The sequence below is a fragment of the Notamacropus eugenii genome, chromosome 6, assembly GCF_028372415.1.
Source record: "Notamacropus eugenii isolate mMacEug1 chromosome 6, mMacEug1.pri_v2, whole genome shotgun sequence".
In the NCBI taxonomy this organism is placed as follows: Eukaryota; Metazoa; Chordata; class Mammalia; order Diprotodontia; family Macropodidae; genus Notamacropus; species Notamacropus eugenii.
This window is the reverse complement of record NC_092877.1, coordinates 214,988,540-215,001,801: the sequence shown is the minus strand read 5'-3', so window position 1 is coordinate 215,001,801 and position 13,262 is coordinate 214,988,540. Positions and strand designations below refer to the sequence as shown.

The following is a 13,262-nucleotide window of genomic DNA, read 5'->3' as shown; positions in this document are numbered from 1 at the left end:
GACAAACTACATGTGGACATCCCTTTGCTCATTGCTTGGCACTCATATATACCTCGTAAGCAATGGCGTGTTTAAATTATCCAAATTCTTGTTCCAATTACCTTCTATCTGGGGCCTGTGGAGTTTACCTAAAGATGTAACATTCCCATGTTTCCTGTCTCCCATTTTAATGATCACATCCAAGTTTTTACTTAATGTTTTGATATCAATAATAATGAATAAAGAGTAAATAATAATAACGATGATGACATTATGAGTGATTCTCAAGTCCAATACTACTTACATGTATATAGTACTGTTATAGATTTACTATAACATTTAGTATTGACCTCAGACATATGTTATCTGAGCAGCTAACTGCTACACCACGTAGAGTGAACCATCAAATATTTTAAATATAAAAACAAACAAAAAAAAAGGTTCCTAAACAGAAATGCAGCTGATTTTTAAAGGCTTTTTGCTTACCAACTCATAGACCCTGGAAATAAAATTAATTCCCATCTGTGTAAATAGCTCCGATCCCATCAAAAAGCATTTATTTTCTACTCTGCTGACTTTTTATGTTTAGAAATTGTAAACTAAATCTTCAGGATAATTTCAGAATTTTAGATGAAACCTATATTTGTAACACGTATAACCCTACCCTTGTCTACTTCAACAATTTCACTGTGAGAACAAAAGGAGTATTCTTATTGTTTAATTATGGGAATTGTATTTTTATAAGATTTATGAAGCAGCATAGGACTGCATAGGATTGAGGACCATTTTGTATTTTTCTTTGGAGAGACAGTGCTAAGAATAACATCATTTTTGGTCATCTATAAATCTTAAGTTAACTCTTGGTAGTCTACATAAGAAGCCTTTGCCTAATGATGATTGATATGCTACCAGAGCAACTGATTTTTTTTAAAAAAAACTTTATTAAAACCAGAAGTTTCTTAATATTTAACATTGTATTTATGTTGTTAATGTATATATGAGTGTGTAGTTTGGAATAATTTGCTGTTCTGGATTTGTAACTGAGAAATTAAGGAGAAGCCCTTCCCTTAATCCTGCTATTTCCTTAAGTTAATGCCCTATCATTCAACTCCTTTTCATTATCATACTTCTACAAAAGTCACTTCTCTTGATTCACTACCTCCACTTACTCCCAGCAATTCACTGCCTCCAAGATCACCAAGGGCCTCCTGCTGGCCAAAACGGTGGCTTTTTCTTACTTCTCACTTCTCCTTGACCTTTCTGCAGCATTTTGGGTACCTTTTCCATCTCTTTATTCTTGATACTTTTTATCCTCTTGGCTTTTGTGAAACTACATTCTTCTAGTTCTCCTGCTGCTTCCCTGACTTTCTTTTTCTGGTTCACAGAATCTTAAAACTAGAAGTGATCATAAAGGTGATTTATCTTCCAATAATTAATACAGGGTGTTCCCAAAATGCCAACAATTTTAGTCCCCAAAGTTAGTGCAATTTTAAACTATTAAAGCTTTAATAACTTAAATTTATATATTAATTTGTTGTTGTATACTTACTATGAAATTATTATTTTTATTACTTTAATGGATTTCATTTATTAATGTATTTCATTTATTAATAATTGCATTTAGTAAGACACCCTATGTTTATTTTTGGAATTGAGCACTTAAATGTGTAAGGATTTGTGATTTCATTAGTATAGGGAACTCCTTGATCAAGGAAACACCCTCTAACAATGAGTCAGCACTTCCTCTTCAGTTTATAACTTTAATTAATTCCCCAGAGCACTGAGAAATTAAATGACTTGCCCATACCACCAGGATATGTAGGCAGAACTGATCTCTGTTCTTCCTGGTTCTGAGACCAACTCTTCTAGCCACTTGGCTCTGCCTCCTCTGTAGAGCAAATAAGAGTAACACAAAATGTTACGGTTACAAAAATGGATGTTGATAATCAAGGCAATTTACTTAAAGGAGGTGGCATTTGAGCTCTGACTTTCCCTACCCGTGTTCTTGAGTATAAGTCTCCCCCAACTTTGTCCTTGCCTCTGTTTTTTGTTCTCTCTACGGTCTTACTCATCTTCTTTTTTTCCATGGCTTCAGCAATCAATTCTCCGTGAATGCCTTACAATTAAATGCCTCTAAATGCGGTCTCTTGGGTCATATTTGTTTTCTCATTTCATACTACTTGTTGCATGGTCATGGCCATTGTTTTCATCAATTGTCATTTCTTCCATAAAGTTTTCCTTGTTCCCTCAAATTGAAATCCATTTATTTCTCCATATATTTCCTAGAAGGTTTCATCTGGCTCTCTCCTTTATCCTTATGGTATTTTGACCTTGAATTATGCTTTTTTGGGGCACATGTAGTTGTTTACCACAGTGCCAATAAATACGTGTTGAATTCAGTGGAATGGTGGTGACATCACAAGGAATAAAGAATTGGAGGGGCAGAGTCCTGGAGAATGATAAATTCAATTAGTAAGTATGTACTAAGCACTTAATATTAATTTTATATTAATATTATTTTCATCACTGTACTAAGTCCTAAGGCTACTGAGAAAGGTAAAGCAGTTTCTGCCATAGAGGCATGCTGAAATCAGCTCTAACCACTTTAGTGTGAGCGTTTGCTCCTTAAAAATCAAAATCACTACAGATCAGATTTATTGTTTTGTTGATTGTCTGGATTTAGGAAAGTGTTAATAATGCAAATTGGGGTGTATGAGGTTTTCAAGGAGCACTAGCACCTTTGGTATGAGGGTTTGCCAAACCTTTTTCAAGGCTGTTCATCTACCTTTAGTGTCCACCTTCACTCAACTCTTACCTGTGACTCTAAGAATCTGTACCATGTGCAGTGGCCACATTTGAGTAAAACCATCTTGGTAGATGGGCTAAACTGAGGTGAGGGTAGCTGAAGGGCCTCAAACCTATCTGTGAATTAGGGGATGGCTACCTCATGCATATGAAGACTTCCCTTGGAGGAACAGGCAGATGAGAACAGTTTGTTCCAAGGGCCATGAAGGCAACTGAAGAAGGTTCTGTGGAGTGCTTAGAGCATGGTTAGACAATGAAGATTATCCACTGCCTCCTGGGCCATCACCAGCCATCCTGACTTTTGTCTTGCCACTGGACATCGATGATTTTGGAAGAGAGGGTGAGGCGGACAACTTTGTGCAACCCTGCCTCACTTAAATCCGATTCACATGTGATTCAAGGCATCACCTGTGATGTCCTTGGTCCTCTTAAAGATGGAGGACAGACAATAATAATGCAAATTAAATTTCTGCATGTGTGTCCTCATACATCCCCCTTCTCCATCAGGCTGGTTGTTAAATATTTACTAGCACACTCCTGTACTGCTCTATCAACAATGCTTGAACTCAGCAGTAAAATAATAGAGGATTCAGAGAATAGAGTTATCGCCAGAATGGAGACCTGTGACTATAGATTAACAATAATAACCTTAATAATAAGTATTTATGCTGTACTTTATGGTTGCTGAAATAGTTTACATCCATTACCTCTTAGGAGGTTTAAAACACCACTGCTCTGCTTGCAGAGAGCTTATATTTTCATGGAGAAAACAATGGGTATAAAAATAGGTACATATAAAATAGTTCACTTTCAGGCATATCAATCTAATTAGAATTCTAATCTAATTCCAACCTAATAATTAGTATTTATCCCTATACTCTCTACAATTCCCAATGCATTCTTCAAAATGTTGATTATACTGCATGTTTCGCCAACCAATTAATATTAATTTGCCTGAGAAATTAATTTGCCCAAACCTCATCCAGTTATAGTGAGCAGATCCAGGTCTAGTGTTCCTATGCCCACTGATCTTTCTAATACTTCACACTCCCTCTATGCCTACTTTTTTTTTTTTTTTTTGATTCCGTATCTCCTAATCCCATCCAGGCTCGAAATATCACCACTGGTCATTCATGGGTTCTGTTACAATACTGATTATCAAGGATGTTTTAACTTGCTCCATTCTTTTTGACCTTGACTTAGGCATCCTGGTGGCCTCCTGTTCCTAGAAACTCTGTGTATTGGTGCTGAACTTGGCATAGAAACTTGACCAGTGTCTGCATCTAAGAACTCCTGAGCTTAAACATTCTACCAGCCTTAACATCCCTGGCAGGAGGGACTAGATTTGTACTACCACCACTCTTGGCTGTGCTTATTTCATTCTAACTTCTATCCTAATTATTTGTGTCTTTGTTTTATCCTCCTTATGTATTATTAGCTCCTTGTGAAGGTACATGTTGTTGATGCTAGACGGTGCCTTACAAAGTTATTCTGTCAGCTGGTGCAGAAAAAAAAAAGACCCAAAGCTTACAAATATATGATCAATTCACACGTTTCCCTAGTACTAAGCTTGGTACCCTACATTTTTCTAGATGCCCGCTTAGTGCTGGCCAATTTAACCACATTCGGGCCATTAACAGTAACATTCATTGAAAGATTACTCAGGTTCTCTGTACATATTTCAAGTTAGGTTCATCAAATACCAAGTACCAACCATTATAGCTGTCTACCCAAAATATGTGATATGATATGTAAGTGGCTCTTTCTCTGCTTTTAAAGATTATGATCTTGCCTGGGGTGGAGGCGGGGAGCTAGGTACTTCAGAAGAATGTAATTGTTGAACGTAATCAAATTGAATTATATCTTTCTTCCAAGAAGACATGTTGACTTCTCTCTGAGGCAACCCTTAATGTTTAATTAAACCAAACTTAACCTGTGTAAAATTTCCATAGGTATGAAAGGCACATAGTGATTTGTCCAGAGGCCTGTAATCTTTTCAGTATAGGTTCTAGTTTTTATCATTTGTTTTCTAAGAATACTAAATAGGAAGAAATGATAGACATGCTAATCAACTTTGGGGACTGATGAAGTATTTGGGGGAGATTTTAATAGTCAATTCTCTCTCCCTTTAGATAAAATTAAGTAAGTAGAAATGAAAAATTCAGCATTTTTCGTGTGTGTGTGTGTGTGTGTGTGTGTGTGTGTGTGTGGTCTTACAATAGATTATCTTTAAAAGAGGAAAAGCCCTGGTGTGATAGGCTATTGAAATTTGAATCAGCAATCATAATTTTTAGGTCTTCACAAGTGCAAATTTTAGATATGGACTACGTTCTGTTAGCATTGCACTATTTACATTAGATGTACATTTATTAAGTACTACTGTCTTCAAGTTACTGTGCTAGACCCTCTGAAGATAAATATGAAATGAACGTTGCCCTCAAGGAACTTATATTTTGCTAGGGGTGTCCCTAGCATATACACATATATACAAGTAGGTAAATACAAGGATGTTTGATTGAGAGTCAGTGCTAAAAATGGTAGGAGGAAGAAGTAAGAAAATTAGAAAAGATTTCATGTAGGAGGCAACCCCTGAACTGGGACTTAAAGGAATTGAAGGATTATAACAGCTAGAGGTGAAGAGTTAGTGCATTCCAGGTATAGAAGAAAATAATTTTCATTACATTGAACCTATTTTGTTTTCACTCCTTGTTATTAATTAACATTAGAAGAAAAGTGAATGGAACAAAGGAGAAGAAATTTGTGTGTAGAGAATATGCTTAACTTCAGCTATTTGATGAACAATAAATCTTTGGGACCAATGCAATATTTAGGGAGAATTTGGGGAGAATTCTCTCCCAAGGGTCAAGTGGAAGTGAAAAAAAAACAACAACCCTGTATCTCTTATATTTTTTTCTTTCATACAATAAATTCTCTTCATTATAGGTCCTTATACCTTTGTTCCATGGCTTCTCAGTTTTAAAAGAGGAAAAGCCCTAGAAGAAAAAGAAAATAAAATACTTGTCAAAGAAACTGGTTACTTTTTCATCTATGGCCAGGTATTTTCATAGATAATTTTATGTCCAGCTTTGTATGCCTATGATTGTCTACCTCAGTGCTTAAACACTTTACTCTTTGTTTCTTAGGTTCTGTACACAGATACCACCTTTGCTATGGGACATCTTATACAGAGGAAAAAGGTCCATGTTTTTGGGGACGAACTGAGTTTGGTGACTTTGTTCCGGTGTATCCAAAATATGCCAACAACTCTCCCTAACAATTCCTGTTATACGGCTGGTAAATGTTGCCTCTCAAACCTGATTACTGGGCATTAAAACAAAAAAAGTATATTAATGGCAGCTAATGTGTAACCAGAACACAACCCAAGCTCCTCTCACTTTATGATGATTTGAGGGAAATGTTTCTTTTTTTCTATCACATTTAACTTTAGGCATATTTACTGAAAGATGTATGAAAATGAGAGTATAAAATTTAGCTTAAGATATATGTGGTATTAAAAAAATAAATTCTATTGAGATCTTTTGTTTTTTACATCATGTCACTTTTCTCAATATGTATTCTTTCCCTTTTCAGAAAAGTATAGCTTATAACAAAGAATAAAAAGAGGAAAAAAAGTTTAACAAAACTAACCAACGTATCAAAAATCTCTACCCTCAAATATAGGGTTCCATGCCCCTACACTCAATTTCTACTAAAAAGTAGGAGGAACTATCTTTTCATATTTCTTCTTTGGAGCTAAACTTGGTCACTGTAAATTCACAGCGTTCAGTATCACTTTTTTGTTATTATCTTTCAATTTGCATAATTTTGGCTGTTGTATCTATTAATTTCTTGGTTTTATTTTTTTCTTTTCCTATGCTTTTCTGTGTTATTACATTGATTGTTTCTCAAAGGGAAGTAATTATTCCCTTACATTCTTATATTATTATAAGTCGTTTAGTCAATCGGTGGGCACCTATTTTGTTTTTAGTTCTTTGCTACCAAAAAAATAATAGATGGTAGAAATATTTTGGTATACATGGCATACTTTTTATCATCGACATCCTTGAGTTGTACATCGAGATCTCTTATAATCCCAAATTGTTTTCCTGAATGATTAGAGCAGATTATAACTCCACTAACAGTCTATCTTCTCCAAATCTATTCAACATTAATTATCATCATCTTTTGTTATCTTTGCCAATTTGCTGTGTATGAAGCAAAACTTCAGAGCTGTTTTGCAACATTTCTTGGAAGAAAAGCAGTAGACTTGAGATCCAAAACTCTTTGTGTAATTTTTGCCTTTTACAGAATCTCAGAGTTGAATCGAAGAGGTCAATTCGTCTGACTCATGTCTGAACGGTAGTCCCCTTAACAGCATCTGCCAAAAGGAGATGATTAAATATGTTTTGTTTTTAAGAAAAGTCCTTATTTCATGTTCTCTATTTTTTTCCTTTATTGAAAGCACTGAAGGCTGTCATGATTGTTTGAATACGCCATTAGGAAATGAAAAAAAATAAGTATTAATTATTAAGTGCCTAACATCTGCCAGGCTTTATGCTAACTGCTTTACAAATGTTATCTCATCTGAACCTCACAACAGCTCTGTGAGGTAGACTCAAGTATCATCTCCATCTTCATAACTGAGGAAACTGAGACAGACGGATGTGAAAGTGACTTGCCCAGGGTAACAGCTAGTATGTGTCTGAGCCTGGATTTGAACTCAAATTTTTTTGACACCAGGCCTAGCACTCTGTCTATTGTGCTACCAGCTGCCTCTAATGATGAAATAAAATAAAGTGGGCTTACTTTTTAGAAGTATGGGGGAAAATTCTAGTGGCTTTTTAAAAAAGTCAGTAAAATACAGTAATTCAGTTTGAAGTTAAGAAACTGAGATTACTTGGGGAACTACTGTCAGAAAACACACAGTGGGCATTATGAAAAAGTACATTTAAATGGAATCACTTAATTTTCATTAAAAAATCTGACAAAAAAATAAGAAATGTAACTGATAATCTGGTAATTATTGACCCCATGTGCTTTAATATAGCTAAGCACCATTAATAACAAACCTCCTTTGATTAATTAGTACTTTGTCAAATTCAAGAACTCTTTCAGGACTACAGGATACCATTTTTTTTATAGCATTTATTTCTTTAAAAAAAATCATTACTTTTCCTTATTTTTATGTCATAATTGTCAGTAGGGATACCACTTCCTTGAAATGTATTTTCTCTTGTAACAAAGACCAAAAAAAAATTAGGTAAACAAACTTTATCTGAAGCCTGTAGTCCCCCACTATGACAGAGAAAGGTGAGAGATTCATTTGCTCATCTCTTTTCTGGAGCCAAGACTGACAATTGTAGCTATGAGGCATTCTGCTTTTTTGATTATTTTTAGCATTTACTTTTCTGTAAGTCACATGTATTTTTTCCTGGTTCTGGTTCCTTATTTCCTTTGCATCTGTTCATACAATATTTCATTATGTCTAGAAATTACTCATAATTGCTGTTTTTCTTATAATACAATGATTACATTTTATTACAGCTTTCTGTAGGAATTTAGCCATTCCCTAATTGTTGAGTATCCACTTTGTTTCTCATTCGTTGCTTCCATAAAAAATGCTATAGATGTGAATATTTTGCCATAAACGATAGATTTCTGTCTTTGATCTCCTTTGATTATATATCTAGTAGTGAGATCTAGTAGTGAGAGTAGTGAACATTTGGTCGCCTTTCCACCCGTATTTTCAAATTATTTTAGGATGGTTGGATCAATTCACAGTCCTACCACAATTCAACCTGCCATCCCACAGAAGCTCAACACTGTTTCCACTTTTGTCATCTTTGTCAATTTGGTGTCAGGTGAAACCTCAGAGTTATTTTAATTTCTATTTTTTTTTTTTTGTTATATGTGATCTGAATCAATCTCCCATAGTTTGTCATTTTTCTTATAAATGTTTATTCATTTCTTTTGATTACTTGTCCATTAGATAATAGCTGTTGGTTATATATCTCTGTTAATTCCCAATATATTTTGGATATCAGAAATTTATTAGAATAATTTAATGTAATTTTTTAATCCTAACCTTAGTTTTGATTTTAGCTTTAGCTGCATTAATTCCATTTATGCAAAACATTTTCCACTTCATATGGCCAAAATTATCTATTTTATCTTTTTTATCTACCCTATTTCTTTTTTTTATTTAGAAATCTCCCTCCTGCCAATTTGAAAAGTTATCTCCTTCCCTTTCTTCCATTAAAAAAAATGATATAACCTTTAACATTTAGGTTGAATATCCATTTTTAACTTATTGTGTGATATACTATAATATGTGGGTATAATCCTATTTCTTACCACTCTGATTTACCACTCTTGCTGTTTTTATCTTGGTTCTAACTAAACTGAGATATCTGTTCCATTAAAACATTAGGTTTCCCTATCTTAGGAAACAGATTTTTCAACCCATTCACTACAATATTAAACTATTATCATTCAGAAATGTTCTTATTATGGGGATCTAGATCTTAACTAGGAGGAGGCAGGGAGGTGAAAGAAGGGGATAGAGAAGTAAAAAAAAAAATGTCCAATCCTTTAATTCCATCTTCCTTTCCCTCCTCACCACCACCACCACCTCTTCTCTAAAGGGACACATTATGTTTTCTTTTCTAAACAAAGTTGGAATATATACCTTTGCTAATTAAAGATGGAAAAAATAACTTTACCAAAGGATTTGTAGTGCAATCTGAAAATTTTAATAATTAAAGATTATATCCTATAACATTAAAAATGGATGTCATATAGTTTTATAATTATTTTTATTTATTCCTATTTATTAAAATAACAAAATTAAAGAAAAAAATCTTTTTGGATAATTTATTTAGTCTCAGTCCAATCATCTTTTATAATTCATCATCAAAGAAGCAATTTGATGAAGACAATGAATATAGGGGTAATTTATGAATTGTTGAGTAGAACTTTCAAAATGTGCATTTGCTGCTCTTCTACTTGGAAAACTGAAAGGATTTTTTATTTGTTTAAAGTGTATCCACTGCATTAGAAGTTAACTTGTTTACTTTTGAAGTTTACAAGGCTTTACTAATAGTTTTTTTCCCCCAAAACGGAACTATACCCACTTTGATTTTAGGTTAGACTGTACTTAGATTTAAATGTGTCTGAATTTCAAAGTAATGACTAATAGCCAAATTCATTTCTGCTTCTATTCAAAGTATATAGTTAAGTGAAATTTTTTTCTCTCCTTTTTGCATATGCACTTAAAGTTCTTCTAAATTGTTTTCCCAGGCATTGCAAAGCTGGAAGAAGGGGATGAACTTCAACTTGCAATACCTCGTGAGAATGCCAAAATATCCCAGGATGGAGACGGCACTTTTTTTGGTGCGCTGAAGCTGCTCTGACATTCTCATTAACACCATGTTTGGGGCTATTTCCTTCTCTTTTTCTATACCTCCTTGGAGGGGGGAGGGGAAGTGGAACTACCAAAAAGTGGTTACATTAGTCTTTTTTATGAACCATTTGTCCTGGTTTGATGAACCCAGACCCAAACAGGAAACCCAACAGATAACCACAGCTGTATGAATGATGACAAATTCAGTCCATTTGAATAGAGAGAGAATATTTTTTTTTTAACTTTGTTGGCATATTTTGTCCTTTGGCTATGTCTTTTTGATCAGGATGTCACATTCACTTAAAAGAGACAGTGAGGATTCATTCAAATGTTGTCATTGATAATAATATAGAAGTCCCTTTGTATGTTTGTGTCTGTTCTACCATTTTTTTCTACTTAACATTACATAAAATAAAACCTTCTTGAAACAAAATTATATCTATGAAACAAAAACAAAATTTAAGGGGTTTACAATTATAATGACATGTTATTAAAGAATTTTACCCAAAATACTGTCTTGGGAGTATTAGAACCTTGACTTGTATCATGTTATGTTTATGTCTATTGTTCTGAATTACTTGATGACATGCCAACTTCTCCTAAGAAGGAAACAAAAAAATAAGTATGAAGATGTATGAAAATCATCAGAGAAAAAAATGAAAAGTTAAGCAATTTGATATATGAGATTAGACAGACTTCAGGAGACAGAAGAAGATAGAAGGGTCTAGTGTTCTATGGTCCATGGGGTCAAGAAGATATGACAAACAACTAAACAAGCATTCTGATGTGTAGTTTGATTACAAATCAAATCCAAAATTTGGATCCATGTGCAACATGAACTGCATAAGTAATTGCAATTCATGAGGAATTAAGGAATGAGCAAACTCCACTGGTATAAGTTGATATCCATTTTCTATAACTGTTTCAAATTGCTTCTATTATAATTTACAAGTAAATTGCACTGAAAGTGTTGGCAATTAGCAGTCATAGCATTCTAGCACATACAACTTGTCATATTTTGTAACTGATCTCTAATGGTGTAAATCTGGAAGCCAGTATATCTCACGAGTTTTGTTTCATTAAGAACCATGTCTATCATGCTGCAACCTTTTCTCTCATTTTATTGTAAAGAACTAATTCATTCATTGTAAAGAACTAGTTAAATTGGTTAAGTTTCCCAAATGGGAAGGTTACAAAAATGAGAAACCTCAGTTCCAACTATGCATTATGTTTAAAATTAACTTCTACTCTCAATTTTATATTTTTCATTTTAAAATCAATGCTTTTCCCCCTCACAACACATGGACAAATACCTAATGTGGAGTTATTGGTTATCATTGTTATGTTGCTACCAATTTAAATTAACTAAATAATTTAACTTTTTAGTCCTCATTTTCCCTATATGTATGACAGTCTGGCTTATACCAAATATATTTGGTTTGTTGTCATGTGTCCCCAAATTATTTTTTTTCATTTTCACAGTTATAAAACATTTCAAAATTAACATATGTTCATATTCCAAATACATTATAAAAACTGAATTTTTTTCTGTATTTGAAAATTACTGAATTCAGTACTATACTTGAAAGAGGCAACATGGCATAATGAATAGGTGGATGACCTGAGTCAGGAAGACCTGGGAGGAAGCCCTTCCTCTGAAGCATGTTATCTGTGAGTCTATGGGAAAGTCACTTAACCAGCAGTTAGCATAAATAGTATTATTGCTGTTTCGAAGATGAGGAAACTGGAGCTTGGAGAAATTAAATGATTCATCCACAGTCATAGAATTAACACATTTTAGAGCCAGAATTTAAACTAACTCCCAGTGCAGTGCTTCTTTTATGACACCTCTCTTCATATAACCCTGATCATGAGCAACAAAAGATAGCGCACTAAGATATAAGTAGTATGGAACAGGGAGAGAGTTGGTCTCTGACTTAGGGAGACCTGGCCTCGAGTCTGCCCTTTGATACGTAGTGGGTTTGTGTGGTCATTCAACCTTTTCATATCCCTTATTGGATGAGGGGGTTTCCTCACTGGGAGTTCCTATACCAATGAAATTACATATCTGGACCAAAACTGAAAACAGAATTTGCATAGAAGTGGGAGGTACAGTGTGTATTGGGGGTCTTAAGAGTTTTCTGAAGCATGGAGTACGTGGAAAGGGGGTAGTAGGAGTTAACTCTAGAAAGAGAGGGTTGAGCTAATTTGAAGGTCTTGAATGTCCGGATCAGGAGTTTGAACATTATTTAGTTATTTCTGAGCAGAACACTGCCTAAATGTATCTACACAAAGAAAATGATTTTGATTGGTATTTCACTGTACAACAGTTTTCCAAAATAGCTTATTATCCTATCCTGACAAAATTCTGATTTGTTAAGATACTACATTGTATAGCTGCTCTGTGATGGACTAGAGAGGTTAATATAGCTTCCAGGGATGCTTCATTCTATGTGAGGGAGTAGTGGTTGTCCTGGGAGAATCTATTTGAACACTTTAAGATTTTTGGAAGTAGGACCATCTTTTTAAGATAATGTCATATATTATAAGAGCATTCAAAATTGTTTTTTCTGATTCTAATTCTAATAAATAAAATTTTGCACTACAGATTTATTGACCTAGTGTCTCTTTTTGCTATAATAAAAATAATTGTAATAGCAACTTCCATTTATATGATGCTTTGTGGTTTACGAAAATGTTCCTCACAATATTCTTTCGAGGTAGTAGACATAAGTACTGTGAATACCATTTTGCAAATGACAAAGTTGAAGTTCATACAAGTTAAACTTTTTTTCACCCTCTCACAGCTAATAAGTATTAGAAACAGAACTTTAAGCCAAATCTTCTGACTCTAGATTCAGTACGTCTCCCATGACATCACTTCAAATAACCCTGATTTTTAGCAACAAAAGACTTTGCCCTAGTCCTAGTACATGGAAGACATATGGAGCAGTCTCAGGAACACCTAACTTCAAGTCTCTCCTCTGACAGGAACTGATTGTGTGTGACCCTCAGCAGCTCCCTTCACCTGACAACTCTCAGACTATAAGTTGTAGGACAATTTTGCATGGGTAGA

The 13,262-nt window shown here is 34.2% G+C and overlaps 1 protein-coding gene across 1 annotated transcript in view; it reads left to right on the top strand.

Annotated features, from left to right (window-relative positions):
• Positions 1 to 10,696, top strand: part of TNFSF13B (TNF superfamily member 13b) — a 42,479-nt gene extending 31,783 nt beyond the window's left edge. The window contains exons 4-6 of the mRNA XM_072621989.1: positions 5,728 to 5,840; positions 5,928 to 6,078; positions 10,084 to 10,696. Of these exons, the coding sequence (XP_072478090.1) occupies positions 5,728 to 5,840; positions 5,928 to 6,078; positions 10,084 to 10,196 (377 nt within the window). The 3' untranslated portion in view covers positions 10,197 to 10,696. The remainder of the gene's footprint in view (positions 1 to 5,727; positions 5,841 to 5,927; positions 6,079 to 10,083) is intronic.
• The last annotated feature ends 2,566 nt before the right edge of the window (positions 10,697 to 13,262 follow it).